Source organism: Anarhichas minor, unplaced genomic scaffold (genome assembly GCF_050575085.1).
Source record: "Anarhichas minor isolate MPS153535 unplaced genomic scaffold, ASM5057508v1 ptg000026l, whole genome shotgun sequence".
NCBI classification, from domain to species: Eukaryota; Metazoa; Chordata; class Actinopteri; order Perciformes; family Anarhichadidae; genus Anarhichas; species Anarhichas minor.
The window spans coordinates 15803103-15819127 of record NW_027466472.1 but is presented as its reverse complement, the minus strand read 5'-3'; the positions used below and the strand labels follow the sequence as shown (position 1 = coordinate 15819127).

The 16025-nt window shown below is 42.0% G+C and overlaps 1 protein-coding gene across 1 annotated transcript in view; it reads right to left on the bottom strand.

Moving 5' to 3' along the window:
* Positions 1–15303, bottom strand: part of b3glcta (beta 3-glucosyltransferase a) — a 54795-nt gene extending 39492 nt beyond the window's left edge. Inside the window, exons 1-2 of the mRNA XM_076100742.1 lie at positions 15240–15303; positions 6976–7019 (exon numbers count right to left, since the gene is read on the bottom strand). Coding sequence (XP_075956857.1) covers positions 6976–7019; positions 15240–15303 — 108 coding nt within the window. The remainder of the gene's footprint in view (positions 1–6975; positions 7020–15239) is intronic.
* Positions 15304–16025: the final 722 nt, after the last annotated feature.

Sequence of the window (16025 nt, the reverse complement as noted above, 5' to 3'; positions counted from 1 at the left end):
TCTGTGCAGGTAACAAACCCAAAACAGATGACAGAGTCCTGATATGCTTCCTGTTCAGGCATCTTTATTTTGTAGGCTAATTAACTGGTGTAAGATGCTGTGTTTGTATAATTGGATGGTCTCCATAGAAACAAGCATCACCCTGCCCCCAGTAGAGTAGGTAGCAGTGAAGTAGGGCGCAATGATCCATCTGAATGATTTCATATCCACGGGTTAAATGTCTGTGTATACAGTGAGCTCTGTGCGTGTAGGGTGAAGGGGCGACAACTTACATTTCAGTGTGAAACCCTGAGTTGTAAAATGAAAAATGAATACAAACTTTGTCGCCTCGAAAACAACTTTAAATGACACTTTTTGTTTTACATGCCCTTCTTTCTCTCCCTTTGTGTAACGCACAATTAAAATGGATTTGATTAAGTGGCTTTTGCTTCATTAATAATCTGGAATATGAAAGTGAGAGTGAACAACTAATGTTACTGCATTTAAATTTCCCATTTGCAAGATAATGTAATCAGCAGGATGAATTACAATCGGCTGCATATTTAACTTGGTTTAATCTACAGCTTGACATATTCTATCACATCACACAGGTTTTTTAATTTGGAGACGTGAGGCAAATCTGAAAAAAAGAGTCTCTTGGCAGTCCACAATGTAGTAAACAATATCAAAGGTTTGTCAAGATCCTGATTTTTTTCTGAGCTCATACTGAGCACAGTTTTGGTTTGTTCTTGTATAGCTGCACCTGCTGCACTGCTCTCTTCCTCCTGTAACATCTTTTAGCTGCCCTCTCTTGTTTATCAGCCCTGTGACTCTAAATGTTGAGTTTACTTGGATGAGCAAACCTACACAGTTTGCTGTATATACTTTATATTTCTTTACACACAAAATAGTAGTTTATAACCTCACAAGCTTTGATGAAGTTTCTACTACTACTTATTTCTGTATCAATACCTCTTTTGTTACTCATCATTCTAGAATTTCTCACACAGTAAAACGGTTCAACAAGGGCACCTTCACTTAGTTAGACGACTGCACACAGAGGGATTCAACTTTGTTTTTCTAACCACAGAAGAAGAAAAAAAAAGCTGTTGCCATGCAGAGGCGACCAGACCGTGCACAAAATTGTTGACAGTGGTCCAAGTCTGGTTGCCTGGGGCAGCGGGGCAACTGTTATTGTCAAGCCCTGCTGTGTAACTTAGTTAGGGTCACAGTACGCTCCCTGGCCTCACATGAGATTTTTCACCTGATTTCAGCCACTTGGTTACACAGGACAACATTACTCCAGCTCTGATGCTTCGGCTTGCTGTACTATTTCTCAGTATTGTCGCCACATTACTTACAAAGTAAATTAAATGAGTGGGCACAGTTAAATAAAGGTAATAGAAGGTCAGGGTCGTTAGTGTAGAAAGTAGAAAAACAAATCATTTAAGCTGAAGTACCAATTTAAATTAAATTGTTTTTTTTGGGGGTCTGCTATAGCATACATAGCTGCTCTGTAAATAACTTGTCCTGTGATAGAGAAAAATAATCTAAAGGGAAACGCTTCTATTATTTATTTTATTTTTTGCTTCATGATGGCTCTTCCTAGTTTTGCATTAATTTGACAGAATACCGTTATGGTATCCGTCTACGTACGGAGACTTTATCGCGATGCAGCCAATCAAATCTTTGATAAAGCACTAACGTCAGTGCTCTGTCATAGGCAGAGCAGACGGTCACACTGAGCCAGACAGCAGCCTGCTACACAACACAAGATGACAACTCCTTCTTCCTTTTAATAATCCAAAAAATATTAAGAAATAGAATTACTGCCTCGCGGTTGTATGACTCTGTCAACCTGTCATGTGGCAGTTTGCATCCATATCACTTACATTTGTATCCTTTTAGACATTTGTGTGAAATTGCCATAATTAGCATATGAATTCTTGAATTATGGTCTAACAACGTGTTTTGTGAGGCCACCGTGACTTTTGACAACACATTCTGATCAGGTTAACCTGCAGTGCCAGTGGGCGTTTGTGCCAAATTTGAAGAAATTTGCTCAAGGTGTTCCTGAGATCACAAGAATGGACCTGACAGACAGAAAACTAAATTTGCCAAATTCACAAGTACCACAGGTTTTGTCCCAACAAAATGGTTTCAGAAAAAGATGTTTAATGGATGCAGGTGTGTGTGTGTACAACCTGGAGAACTGATGATAACCACAGGTTTTGTCCAGTTGCAATGGCATTTCTAGGTGCACATTGGCAGTACTCATGCAGATTTCTAATCATAAAAAAAAGAAAAAGAAATCTTCTGAGATAAGGTCATTGCAGCGGAGTTGAGGCAATGATTCATACATCAGTCACACATCACATCTTGAGTTTATTTTTCTTTTCAACAGCTGCCTAAGGTAAGGAGATGCTGGAGGATAAGAAAACCGCTGATGACAGTTTCAACGTTAATCTTTCCAAAAAGATGTTTGGAAGAAAGCAGAACAACCTGCAAATAACAGAGAAGATGTTGCTGTCCAATCAGCCCCGATGAGTTTAACTGAACAGGTCGTTGGTCATCATGTCATCAACTGAATGGCACTTAAGATCAGAAAAGACAAAAGGTGGCAAACAAGAAGTGCGCACGGCTCCTATGTGGGTTACAGGTTTACACTATTTAGTGTAATTTTGTCATTATTTGGAATTCTAGTAAATGTGCTGTTGACTTCCTGCACAGAACCTAAGAAAATGTTTGTATTATGTAAGCTTGTGAAGCCACTATTTAGCCTGGAAAACACATGAAAAATGAATGACTCACAAAGATTAGCACTTTCGATTACTTCTGCTGTACTGCTCGTGTTCTTGTGTACGTCGTATGACTGGTTGTGGCTTTTACAAACATCTAGGAACCAGCCTGAAGGCAAAGTCGCCCCTTTCAGAATAATGCTTCCTGCTTTCAAAAGTGTCCTCATGTGTCTTATGAAGACACGAATGTCAGCAAAAGTGACAGGAACATTAACAAGTTGATGAGCTGTTCATTGGCTTTGCCCTCAGCAGGAGGTTCGTGAATAATTTCTTTGTCCTTTCTCCTCTCACTGCTCTGAGTCCTCTGAGTGCATGAGATTAAGGTACTTCTGCTTGAATTACCCGACTTGTAGTACGCATGTTGTTTAGCCCGTTTATGAAGCCCTGAAGCGGCAGATAATCACGGTACCTTTGCTCGCCTTCGCCAACTCCTCCAAGTCATTCTAAGTTCAAACTGATGCCAGTCATCACAGGCTCCAGGCTGTCTTCAAAGGAGGAGGAGGGGTGCTAAAAACGTGTTCTGTATGCAAGTCATGGACTGTGTTCAAAGACACTGACAACGACACTTTAATGTTTACCGCTGCAACCATGTTCCCTGCTTTACATATCGTAAGGCTTTTGTAGCGATGTTTAGCAACTACAGTATATGGATCAAAGCAGAGCAACTGCCTGCAAAGTGAAACAGATGAGCATCGCTTCCTCTGCGGTAAGGGAGCAAACAATAAGCCACGGGTTGCAGAATCACACTGGAAATGTTTTTATTTATTCTACGAGCATGTAGTTGGAAGTGTAATACTACCGGTTGCTACTTTGCATTCTGAGATCAGTGTTACCCATATCACACAAACACACTTCAGGAGCCGCTGCAGATTTAGCCGGCTTTTAATCCTGCTGAGCCTGGCTGTTTGACGTCAGATGGGGAATCCTCTCGTATTCAGAGACAGATCTTCTGTACCGACCACTGGCCCAAAAAAAAACACTTCACATAAGCTGATAACCTAAACAGTACTTTAAAAGCATACGTTGGTGGTTTAATATGCAATGAATGCACTGTACCTTAACTTGTTAACCATTTTCCAAAGCACACTAAAATCTCAGCTTCTCAGGAACCAGATAAACGATATACTTCATGATTATTAATGGTTTATTCAAACGATCAAATTACTTCCACCGCTACTATTTGCAACTGTTAAACAGTAATGACGTTTATATGCAAGACTGGCGAAACTGTCGGGTTACTGCAAGTTGTTTTCCATATTGTTTAAAGTGGCTGACCGAAAGATAGGAAATGTGCATTAAAGAAATCTATACTTTTGGAAAATATAGGTGGATATAGCATTAATATAACAACTATTTATTTTCAGGCAGGATTAAGATCCACAATCTTATCATGACACTTATTTATGTTGGTTTTTAAGACTATATTGCAAGTTACTCAACAGTGTAACCAATTTCCCCATTTAAAAAAATATACAGCCATACAAGGTTACAAAATGCCATGCCAAATTCTGTTCTCAAATGTAACACTTTAAAGTTTATCAGTTACTTTTCAAAATCCACATGAACCACCCTTCACATCGGCATTAATTAAATCCACCTCAAAGCACTTAAACAGTAAGAAAAGACTTTTAAAGCTGGTTAAACTGTTACCCCAGTAGTGAAGAACACCAGGAGCAAATACCAGGAGTTGAGTTTTCAATATAACAAAATGATGACTGGTGTGTTTACTGCATGCCATTAACAGGGCCAAATTGCCTCCAAAGTAACCACATGGCTGGCTGCTGACAAACAATGTAGCAATTAAAAGGCTATTTCTTAAACGTAGTCTGGCGCAGCGCTCACGCCACATAAAACACGCTGAGGCGACGTTGCTTGATCACTGCCAGCAAACTTCACAGAGAACATTGAGGGCAAAACAGCATCACTGCTCTGGCATCGCTCAGCTGAAAATACAAAAACATTGAAAACTGTCATCATGTTAGCGCGTCGTTAATTACCGAACCTGTTTGTAACCACCAACGGCCCAAAACAGACTAAACTAAACTAACGTCATGTTGCACACCCCAGGTGGGAATAACACAAGAGCGACTGATTTGTTGTAAATCATTAAAACATGTGTAGAATACTATGTGTAGGCCAGCATGATGTCTTAGAACATGTTAGGAAGTGAATAATCCTATGTCCGAAAAGCAATCATTCATTTCTCTATTGGGCAACTGGTTTACTTTTGAAATAATAAATCAAGCGTGTTAACTTTTATACTCTACTAATTCATAAGCATGTGTTGCAAAATGTTGTGTACCGTATGTAAATGAGTGCCCCGGCCTCCCGCCATGACTTTCCATGACTTAAGTGGAGCGCTTCCATGACCTACAAATTTGTATTCCTCTCTAATTTGTTCACGTTGTTCTTTGGCTCAGGAGACCAAAAAAGGGAGCAACAACCTGGTTTCCACTGTGCAGGTGGGCTTGATGAGAAAAACACACCAACTATAAAGAATCTCAATCGGTCCGTCTGTATGTTTGTTCATATCTGGAGAACTGCTCTTTTGCTAGTTTAAGGAATAATAACGCATTATGTTTTCATGGTATCTGTAACGTAACCGGTAACAGTTCCCTGACACATGACTGTAGATTACAATACAGCTGAGTTGCATGGTTTAAGTGCTTTTGGGGGATTTTGCGGATTATTTCGGGGTACAACGAGTTAGAAAAGTGAAATAAACATTGTAATACATCTTAAGCTGTTAGGGGCCCTTTTAGTTGGGGGCCCCAGACACAGGTTGCAGTAAAGTCAGCCCCAGGTGTTTTTTCCCGGTGAACTAGGCTGCAGACCTATTTCCCCGTTGTTCCCTGTGTGTGATGCAACTATGTCACGGCAGGTGTATTGCCGAGGACCAAAGGAAGCGTCAGTCGAGTGTGAAATTGTTTGTACGAGCGATTCTCGAGGAGCAGCATCGCCACAGGCCGAGCATTTGGCCCGTTCTGAGCGGCCATCTTTGGAACGGGCTCTGCACCAGTTTTACTAAATACAACAAATGTCTGATAGGAGGAGTAAAACACATTGTGGCCCTACTCTTCGTCTTGCAAACACCTGTCAGAATAGTGGTATTAAAATGCATTCACGGGGCATGTTGGGAGAGTGAAGGAGACAAACTACCGCCGTGGTCTCGTGGTAACTAGGCAACACCACCCATGAGCTCGACGAAAACAGAAGCAGTCACATGTCCGGGTCAAGACGGGAGGTGAGGACAGAGAGAGATGCTCTTCTGATGCTTTTGACATTTATGTCTAGATATAAAGTAAGAGTTTTGGCAAACATTAACTCCAAAACACAGTTTCTCAGCTTTTATAATGCCTAATTTTCCCCAGCACATTACATTTACTTTTAATCCTTATTTCCATTGTTGCAAAAGCACTGCTCTTTTCTTTCCTTTAATGGGTTTCTTCTCCGGAATGGATGCCATTTAAATCTTTGCTTTATCACTCTTGACAGGCAGCTGTCCCCTAATCGTTCTAGGGAAAAAAAAAAAAAAAAAAAACTTGAGATTGTGCGAGACTGAGCTATGACTTAATTAAAAGGCAAACTAAAAATGTGACTCACTTTTTTTTAGAGAAGACTACAGACTTCAGCAAACTTTTCTTCATGTTTTTTGTATATTTTCACTTAGATTACACTGGATGTTTAAATACTGCCGAACATCATTTACAACTGTATGTGAAAAATGAAAAGGCGACAAAGCACAAGTGTGAAACCTCCTCTCCAGGGAGAGAAGCGGTCGACATCAGTTAGAAGCAAGACAGTAATTTCCCATTTCTGTGATGCTAAGCACCTCTGCCGAGCGACTTACTGTCAACATCCTCTCACACCCAATGAGAAGTAGAGCAACTGAACATGTTAATTATTTATCGGGCAGCAGACTTAGAGAATGCAACTGCAGAAAATCATCTCGCACGTAAGGAAAGAGCACATGGATTTGTATCGTGGAGGAATTTAAGCCTCCGATCTAGAGGACACAATAATCCATCCATAAAAAAATAAAAAAGACGGTTGTTAATTTCAGCTGGTCAGGTAATTAAGGCTTTAATAGAGGTGATGAATGATTAAACCTAATTATCAAGAAACAAGCAAAAGTGCAAAGGTTCAGACTAATCTCCACACAAGAAATAAATAATCACGCGTCAGCTGTTTTCCTTACCTGTGAGCCTTTTCCTGAGCTGCCAGCAGAGACGTTGATATGAACTGTAAGAATAGAAAGAGAAGAATTATATTCTTTTAGGCAATGACACAAACAGCAATCAATTATTTTTAAATGAATGTTAAACCTCAGGCTATCTTAAAGCTGGCGTGCGCAGGCAGGGCTAAACAGAACGACCTGCTTTAAGCTATTGTATTTAAAGAAATAAAAAGACTTATTAAGGAGATAACTCAGAGCCTAATTCCTTTCCTGCTGAGTCTACGTTGGAACTCTGAGAGCTCCATTCGTCTGTTCAAGTTTGTAATTAGAGCCGTGAGAGCTTCTAGCCAATTAAATTGCCATCGATTCTGAGATGAGAAAATCTTCTCAGAAAGATTCCCAGGATTTCAAATCAATACGTCAAAAAACAGCCGCGTCTCTAACAATGAATTTATACAGCCATTCAAATTAAATCAGGCTGCCGGCGCTCCAACATCGGTTGGCTTTAAATCTGACTTTAATTTGGTGATAGAACCGAGGAAGAGTTAAATTTCCTCCTCCTGAGTCGCAGCAGCAGCTAATAGAGGGAAACTGAGAGTGTTGATTAAAACCTAAAAGCAGGAACGATTTCTAGGAACTCCAGCTTTACTGTAACAGATAGAAAAAAGGTACACATAAGATAGATACATATAAGATAGATACCATCTCTGTGACTTTGTTTTTGCGACTCATTCTGCAGTAAATTGATCAGATACAATTTCCCTTTGCAAGGGAACCCTCTTCTTGAATTATTCAAAGAGCTGATTTAACTTCAAAACACTTCAGTGTCTAAAGCCTGGAGTAAAGCCACCAGTTCACAACAAACGAACAGTGTAATGAACCAAATCATTTTAGTCATTAAGACGCCAAAACACAACAATTGATGCAAGCCAGTTTTCACACAATCCAAATGTGCCAACCAGGCCAAAGGAATATTATTTTTGCATGTTCCTCAAATGCCTTCAAAAGAGCAGAAAACAGTGATTACACCTTAAATGATTTCCCCAGAAAGACAAAAAGGGAGAAGATCAGATTTTCACACTTTTTACAACTTTTGTTTTGTTTGCTGTTTGAATAGGACCCCGTTCACTGCAGTTTACTGTTAATAGAGCATTTTTGTGATGAGAATAGGAATGCTCAGAATATGCCTTCTTCTTCTGATCCATATCAACCAGAGTCCCTAGAAATAAGGACAAATAAGCTGAGAAAAAGTGGCATCTCATAAATAGAATTCACCTGTTCAATACCTAATATAATACCAAATAACATCAGAAATACTATAAATAACAATATTGTTAAAATCGCCGATTATTGAATTAACTGTCAATCTTAATTTTTAAGCCAACATGGACGAGAAGTCACAAAAGAGCTCAGAATAATGTAAAGTTTGAACATCTACAGTTCTGTGGCAACTAAGGAAACTGCCTCGGGGCGATTGGTTGCCCCGTCGCTCAGAGGTCCCTACGGCCGATCGACCCGGTGACGGCTGTTTTCTGTCCTGGCCCCCCCAGTGGTGGAATGAACTCCCCACTGACGTCAGGACAGCAGAGTCGCTGCCCATCTTTCAGCGCAGGCTGAAAACTCACCTCTTCAAGAAGGCCGACCCTGAGCCTTAAACTCAGCACTTATTGTATTCATATTAGTTTGTGTCTGCACTGTACTGTGACTCTGGTTTATGCTCTTAGATGCTTGTGTAAAAAAGGAGATGCACTTATGACTTCTGGTGATAGTAGTTCTCTTGAATACCGATGTTGAATACACTTATTGTAAGTCGCTTTGGATAAAAGCGTCCCCTAAATGACTGTAATGTAATGTAATGTATCTCCTGATGATCACATGATATGGTTGAAAGCCCTAGAAACCAAAGCTAAGTAGACCTTGAGCTACACAATTTTTCTTTAAAAATCTACTACATATTTTCAGCAGTTGTTGCACTAGAACCATTGTCCTCTATAATTTCCTATACGGATCATTATGGCTCCCAAAGAAAAGAAAAACCTGTGCTGGCTGATAAAAGGAGGAACTAATGGGAAATGTAATAACAATTTGTATTTGACTGCCTCCTTTATTTATCAGCGACGAAAAGCCAACTAAACCAAATTCAAGCTAAACACAGTATTATCTAATGTCCACAAATCATAATTGCCATGTGAAGTTCACAAACATAACATTTGATCCAGCAAATCCCGAGCTCCGTAGAGCGAGTAACCACTACGTTGTCATGTGGCATCCCAGTTTCGGACACCACTAAAAATGCAACATTTTTGCAGTGAAACGAAGCCTCCAACAGGAACGTGATCACAGTTACATTCTATAACGAACTCGCCATCTTTTCATAGCTCATAGCCTGGTGAGGGCGAGGCAGAGACACGCGGAGGAGAGGAGTAACTCCCTACATGAAGTCAGGAGTGCTGATGGGAGCACCTCTGTCTCTTTGCCTCTTCAGCCTGCATAATCAAGTCTGTTGTTTCCACGCGTGTTTCCATTTGAGCCGCACCGACGGGGGAACTCGCCTGTTTTGATTTTTAGAAACTCTGCAAATCACTCTACATGCCGAAAGCACGGAATCCTTTTCAACAAGCCTCTCAATTTCCCATCGTCTTTGTAAGAAAATGAGACGCTCGATGCAATTAGCCGGTGGGAACACTGTGCTCACAACTATAGAAGGGAATCAGGTTGGTATGGGTGTACGAAGAAAATAGGCATCGTGGGTGGGGCGACATACTTTACAGGACTACAATTCCTTGTTGTTCCAGGTGAACGGCTGTGCCAGCAGCCATGTCCTTCTTGCGAACCATTTGTCTGAGAAAGGTAAAAAAATCTTGATGGATTCAGGGGGATTAAGCGTCGCGATGATTTGCTTGATTGACAGTTGGTTGGTATTTGACTGAACTTTCCACGTCATCCAGGATTTAATGGGGACAGCGGGAGTCGAAATAAATGGAGACTCCACATGAAAGTACTTTGAAGTAGCTACACGCTTTACACCACACAATACAAATGGACAAACGTGGAGGTTGTATTACATTACCTTGAATGCTAATTAGCAGTCAGTGCCAGCTTTAAAAGGGCTCTGATAATCACCACGTCCACGTGTCATTGTTCAAAGCAAAATGAGACGACTGAAGGCCTCCAAAGAGGCCGAATAGTGAAGAGCCCAAACTGCACTGAACTGCCAACGCAGACCAATGCACAAACATCCCCAAACGGAGGGCTATTGAACCTGGATTCAGCCCTTCTAAACACACGAACAGCAGCTCCCAGCCACGGAGTTTGTGCAGAAACGCTATCTCTACGGCAGTAGAGTATCTGGTGAGGACAGTAAAAACATTCAGCAAGCAAAAGAGACTCAGATGTTTCCTCTACAGCTGCCAGATCAAATAAGAGGTAAGAGCTGAAGGAATATTGGACTTCTACCCGTGGTGACAAAGTAGACTCAAATGGGATTCTCATGTCGCCTGTTTCTGCCATTAAGGTGTGTTAAAATTTAACACAAAGTTCACTTTCATCTTCATGCAAATTTGATGGCTGCAGAGGTTGTTTTTTTTTTGCCGTCTGTAATCACCACAGTACGAGTTCCGACTACCGAGGTGAGCTGCAGCTGTTGGTTAACCGTGCAGACTGTGCCTTCAACCCACCTCGAAATTACATCCATATTGGATGATTCTGTGATTCCAGCGCCAATGTTTAGTGCCGATGCAGGAAGCAGTTTGCCTAATATGTAGCGAGGCGGAAAGTAGAGTTTGTTCACATGTAGCAATGTCCCATTTACGTTTGGCTTTCTATTTTAACCACGTTTATTCACCAAACCTATAGCTACCGTGCACAGATGTTGCAGAACGCGAGAATTTTTGAAGCATTGGCATTCCTCGTCACCTCGTCACTGAACCTATTGTGGGTTTTTTGCAGAATGGTAGATGGACGCTCTTGTCGGGCGATATGGTTGGTGCAGCTCAGACTGATCTCAAAACTTATCAAGAACTCCAATTCTGTCTGCTCTGAACCCTCTCGGTTTCATTCTGGTCTCTGTGCATTCGAGGAGCGGAGTCACACAGCTCAATGAGAAACACTTTAAACTCTGCACACCTGATTTAACATCAATTTGTGCTCCATAGATCTAAGTCTGTTTGATTCTTTCCATCGCATGCTTTCAGTCCCCCTTTGAAATTTAGCTTTGTGTTCAGTCCGAACACATTTCACGATGATAAGTTGATATAGAATGTTTGTGAGTTTTGGGAAACCACTCTATGTTCCTGATCAAAGAATGCAGCTTTCACACTTCTTTATTTTTCTTTTGTTGGTGAAAAATCTGTAAAGTGAATCACGAAAGGTAAATGTTTATTTCTACAATTATTTCATGGATGAAGACTTTACGGTGACAGACGCAGCAGATACTATCATGATAAAGGTATAGCTACTCAAAGAACAGGCACAGATGGCACACAGTTTGCTCTGCACTTACAACTGTAATAATGCATCTGATCTGTATGTTAGGCATGCAAGGTGCACCGGATTCATCTGCGTCTTGAGTCCTATTAAATCGAAACTTTTCATGTCCACTCAAGCGCCGCCAGCAGCCGTCTAGAATCCATACTGGCACTCGCAACCCGGGCAGGAGCGTTCTCTCGTGATCATTTATTTTGAACTAAATACAGTTGAAGCTTGCTTAATATGCAATACCTTCAGGTGTTTTGAAAGTGATAGGCCATATTTTAGGGAAACAAAAAAACAGTTAAACATGGAGTATTTTGTCTGATATAACATAAAGCATTAGTTAATTGATCTGCAATGTATGTCAAATATCATATAAACAGTTTTAACACTAACCGTTAACACCAATGTCCAAATGTTATTGTCAATGACTTAATACATTTGTCATGTTTACAGTCTTGTAACGGTGGCTCTGCCTGGCCAAACGTCTGTGTCTTTAGCATCACTTAAGTGACTGAAGTTAAATCTAATCACGATTCATGTGGATACATGACTGCGACCTCCATCCATTCATTCTTTGGAGGACATCTCTACCGGGTGCCTGATCCACTTCAGCTGGCTCTTTCAGTGAGTGGCAGCCACAGCAGGAGCTCAACCCTGAAGCCCTCTTGAATCACAGACCTCCTCACCCACATGCGAGTGGGTCCAGCGTGCCGAGAGAACTCAACGCGGCTGCTCGTGTCTGTGAACTCAGTCCTTCAATCACTCCCCAAAACCCGTGACAGCTAGCGGTCAGAACGAAGAGTTTACTTGAGATCTTTTCTCCGCGGCTGAGCTCTCTAGCTCTCTCTCTCTCTCTCTCTCTCTCTCTCTCTCTCTCTCTCTCTCTCTCTCTCTCTCTCTCTCTCTCTCTCTCTCTCTCTCTCTCTCTCTCTCTCTCTCTCTCTCTCTCTCTCTCTCTCTCTCTCTCTCTCTCTCTCTCTCTCTCTCTCTCTCTCTCTCTCTCTCTCTCTCTCTCTCTCTCTCTCTCTCTCTCCTCACCACCCGCATCGATCTCACAATCCTTACGGTCACTTCTGAGTGAGACCCCAAGACACCTGAAGTGAGGTGTCTTAGGATCTGGGCATGGAGAGATAAAATGGCAATCAGTAACTCTCCAGATGTTAAATTAAGATGACAAAGCAGGTGTTGTTTGTCGGTGTGCTATGAAACTGTCGTCGACCAACCAAAGAAGCGTATGAAGATCATCTCCAGCTGCAATAAATATGACATATGCAGTGTTTCACCACACTCGCAAAAAAACAGCATATTTGTGTACATCATTCTCTGCCCAAAACATCGCGCAATGGTGGTATCCCCATCAACAATCACATGCAGACTTTGTGGAGCTACCACAAGAGCCAGAATTAAGTAACGCCTCTGTAACTCAGACTGACACACTCGGACCGCTCCAGTGCACATCAGAAATGACGGTCTGTTGAAGCCTCATGAACAACATCATTGAAAAACAGCAGAGGTGGCATACCTAATGTCACAAAGCTGGACTCTCTCCAGACCTTGGCTACACCTTGATGTTAGCGCCATGAATATTGCATACAGGGGGAAGCAGACCAGCAGCCTCGTCAGAGTCCGATGCCCAGCTGAACGTGCCTGTCTCTGTGCCAAACACACTAGTACAGCTTTCGCACGTGCACAGGGTACCGGTGAAATGCAGCACTGACCCCTGGCCAGTTAAGAATTGAGAGTGAAAAGATGAGCAGAGAAGAACTAAAGAAAAAGGGACAAAGTGTGGGCGAAAAATTCATTCCCAATCGCACTCCCTTTTTTCTACGTAATAGATTTAAGAAAATGCAATATCGGATACTACACAGACAATACAGAACAAATGAGCCCAGCAGCTAGCCTCTGTGTACCATAAGTGTCAGCTGGAGCTTGTATGCAGTGTTTTTGGGACAGTTCTAAAATGGCTAAGCTCTGGTCATATATAGGAGAGGAGTTGAGTACAATGCTGAAATGTAATATCTGTAAAGAACCGGGGCAGTTCTCATACGTTCTGCCATCCAAAGCAGAGAGTCTTAGACTCTCGAAGATCTAAGTTGCTGAATTAACTTATTCTCTAAGCAAGAGAATGCATACTATTCAATTGCATCCAAAACTAAAACCACTGGTAACGCAATGGTATGAAGACATCTTCAGAGGACTATCCATGGAGTCAGTGCCAAAATAAGAGGAAATGAGAGCAGCTTCATAAATGCATGGCAGCCGCTGATAAATCACTTCCCAATGATCTAAGTGACTTGATTCAAAGAGGAAGGGACTAGAAAGCTCCAGAGGCCCTTCAACAATTCACTTTACCAATGATTTGCATGTAAACAATAGTGGGTTAGTAAGTATATGTGCATACAATATCTATGATTAATGCGTGTGTTTATGACTCTAAAGGCATCATTACACCACCACCCCCACACACCTTCCTTTCTCTCGCTATAACAATTTCACTATCGAAAAAATAACCTGATTATCCTACGGTATGTCGACCCCAATTAATAATACAGAAGCAATTTCTTGCAGCATTAGGATTCATCAACACTGTAGCCAATCTGTTTGTTGTCTTGAACATGACATTATTACTTCCTGTGTTATTTAGCCAGGCAGATGTTGCCCTTTTTCTGGCAGTGCTTAAATATTTGCGGATACTTGTGTATATTCTGGCCAATTTTTAATTTTTTTTGTATTATTGCAGTGACAGTTTTCAGACCCAGCAAGGCGGACAGAGTGTCCTGCGCTCAGCGTGAATCTCACACAGTTCAGGAGGACATCCACATGGTACACACGGCCAATGCAATGTCGGTCACTACTCACTGTAATCCTCTCCACAGCTGCAGCCACACATTGTGTGTGTCGCACCCCACCCAATGTGCATGCCACATCGCTGAGTAGATTATTCTGTACGTGCAGGACACGTGCATTGGCAATCATGCACGTAGAGATCTCTATTTTTTAATGATGACAGGCATAGCATGCAAGTTGATTTGACACGAAGCCATTAACTATCTGTCCGATTAAACAATCAACTCCATGGAAGGTGATTACAAATTAAATTTATCCCCAGTGTTCCTGCAGCGAATGCAACTTTTTTTGTTTTTCTTAAATAAAAGTGCACTAACACTCTCAGTCCTCTTAAGCTGGTGAGACTGTATAATAGGATTTTTTTTCCCCCCGTTCTATGGCAACAGAAAGAGGAATGAATCACGGTGTGTCGTCAACTCTTCTACTTTAGTTGCTGAATTCCTGCTGCACACCCAGACTGACGGAGAGAACTTGGTGAAGGTTACAGTAGCTATAGCCCGAGGCGCATTCATCCCCGGACTCGACTCCCGCTAGTGCACACGTCGATGTGTCAGGAAGAAGCTACTTTGCGCCGCTTGCGAGCGGATTTCAGCAGCAAATGCCGTGATTCCAAATGAGACGACTTTCAGATATGTTTTCACGCGATTGACTCTTAGCGTAAACTTAACAGTCTAAAAGGTCTGCATGAACCCACATGGCACACCAGTACGCGAACAAATCGCCTTTCAACTCCTCAGGAAGTTGAGGCTGAATCATGGCTCCGCACTTCTCAAACAGTTATGGAAATGCGCTCACGGCTCGTCTGCTCTCCCAGCGCTACGCCGTCGCTTCGCTCCAAACAACGAGCTTCACCTTTGGAAACAGCACGCGCCGTTAATAGCGGAGGTTGTCGGCGCGTCCCTCGCAGCTGTGTGGTCCAAGGGCCCCCCTTGACATGAACATTAGAAAGTAAAGTGAGTACTCACAGAGGGAGAGGAAAATCAAGCAGCCTGCCAGTTTGTGCCCGATGTGAGGGTCGTTCGACAGCATCCTGTGAGAGTCCTGTGCGCAGTGGAGGCGGCGGAGAGAGCTCGCAGTGCATGGGCTTTCTGACAATGTTTTAAAAACAACAACAGCAACAGAGCTTTTCCTGCTCACAGTTTCACGGAAAACGGGGAGTGGGTTTGTGCTCTGCTAAGAGAGGCATCCCCGTTTTCTGTACGAGGCGCAGGCACGCGCTCTGCTGGCGGGATGGGGAAAAGAAACACGGGATCACTGCTGCTGCCTTCAAGTGCTTCTTGTTAAACTCCAGCTTCAAGCTGCATAGAGTTTGTTCAGCAGAAATGCAATTCATACAGAGGTAACTTGAACAGGCTCGTAGCCAGGATTTAAAAAAAAAATACTGAGGTCAGGAATATCTTCATTAAAGGAGCTGTATTTAACATTGTGTGACCATGTGGAGTGAAAATGCCTCATCTAGCTGTGTACAAATATATATATATATATATATATAATTCTGAGAAACAAGGACAATGACTTACATTTTCTGAACTTTGACACACCAGACATTTTGTCTTGTCATAGCAGGAAAGACCCAGGTGTATAATTGCTGTAATTAACAATGGCTCCATTCGGTTTGGGCATCCCAGTAAGCCATGCCAGTGGTCCCTGCTGTTGGAAACCCTAAATGGGAAGCCGCCATCAGAATCAGAACCGTTTATTTGCCAGAGTATGTTGCACATACAAGGAATTTGACCTGGTGGATAGTGCAT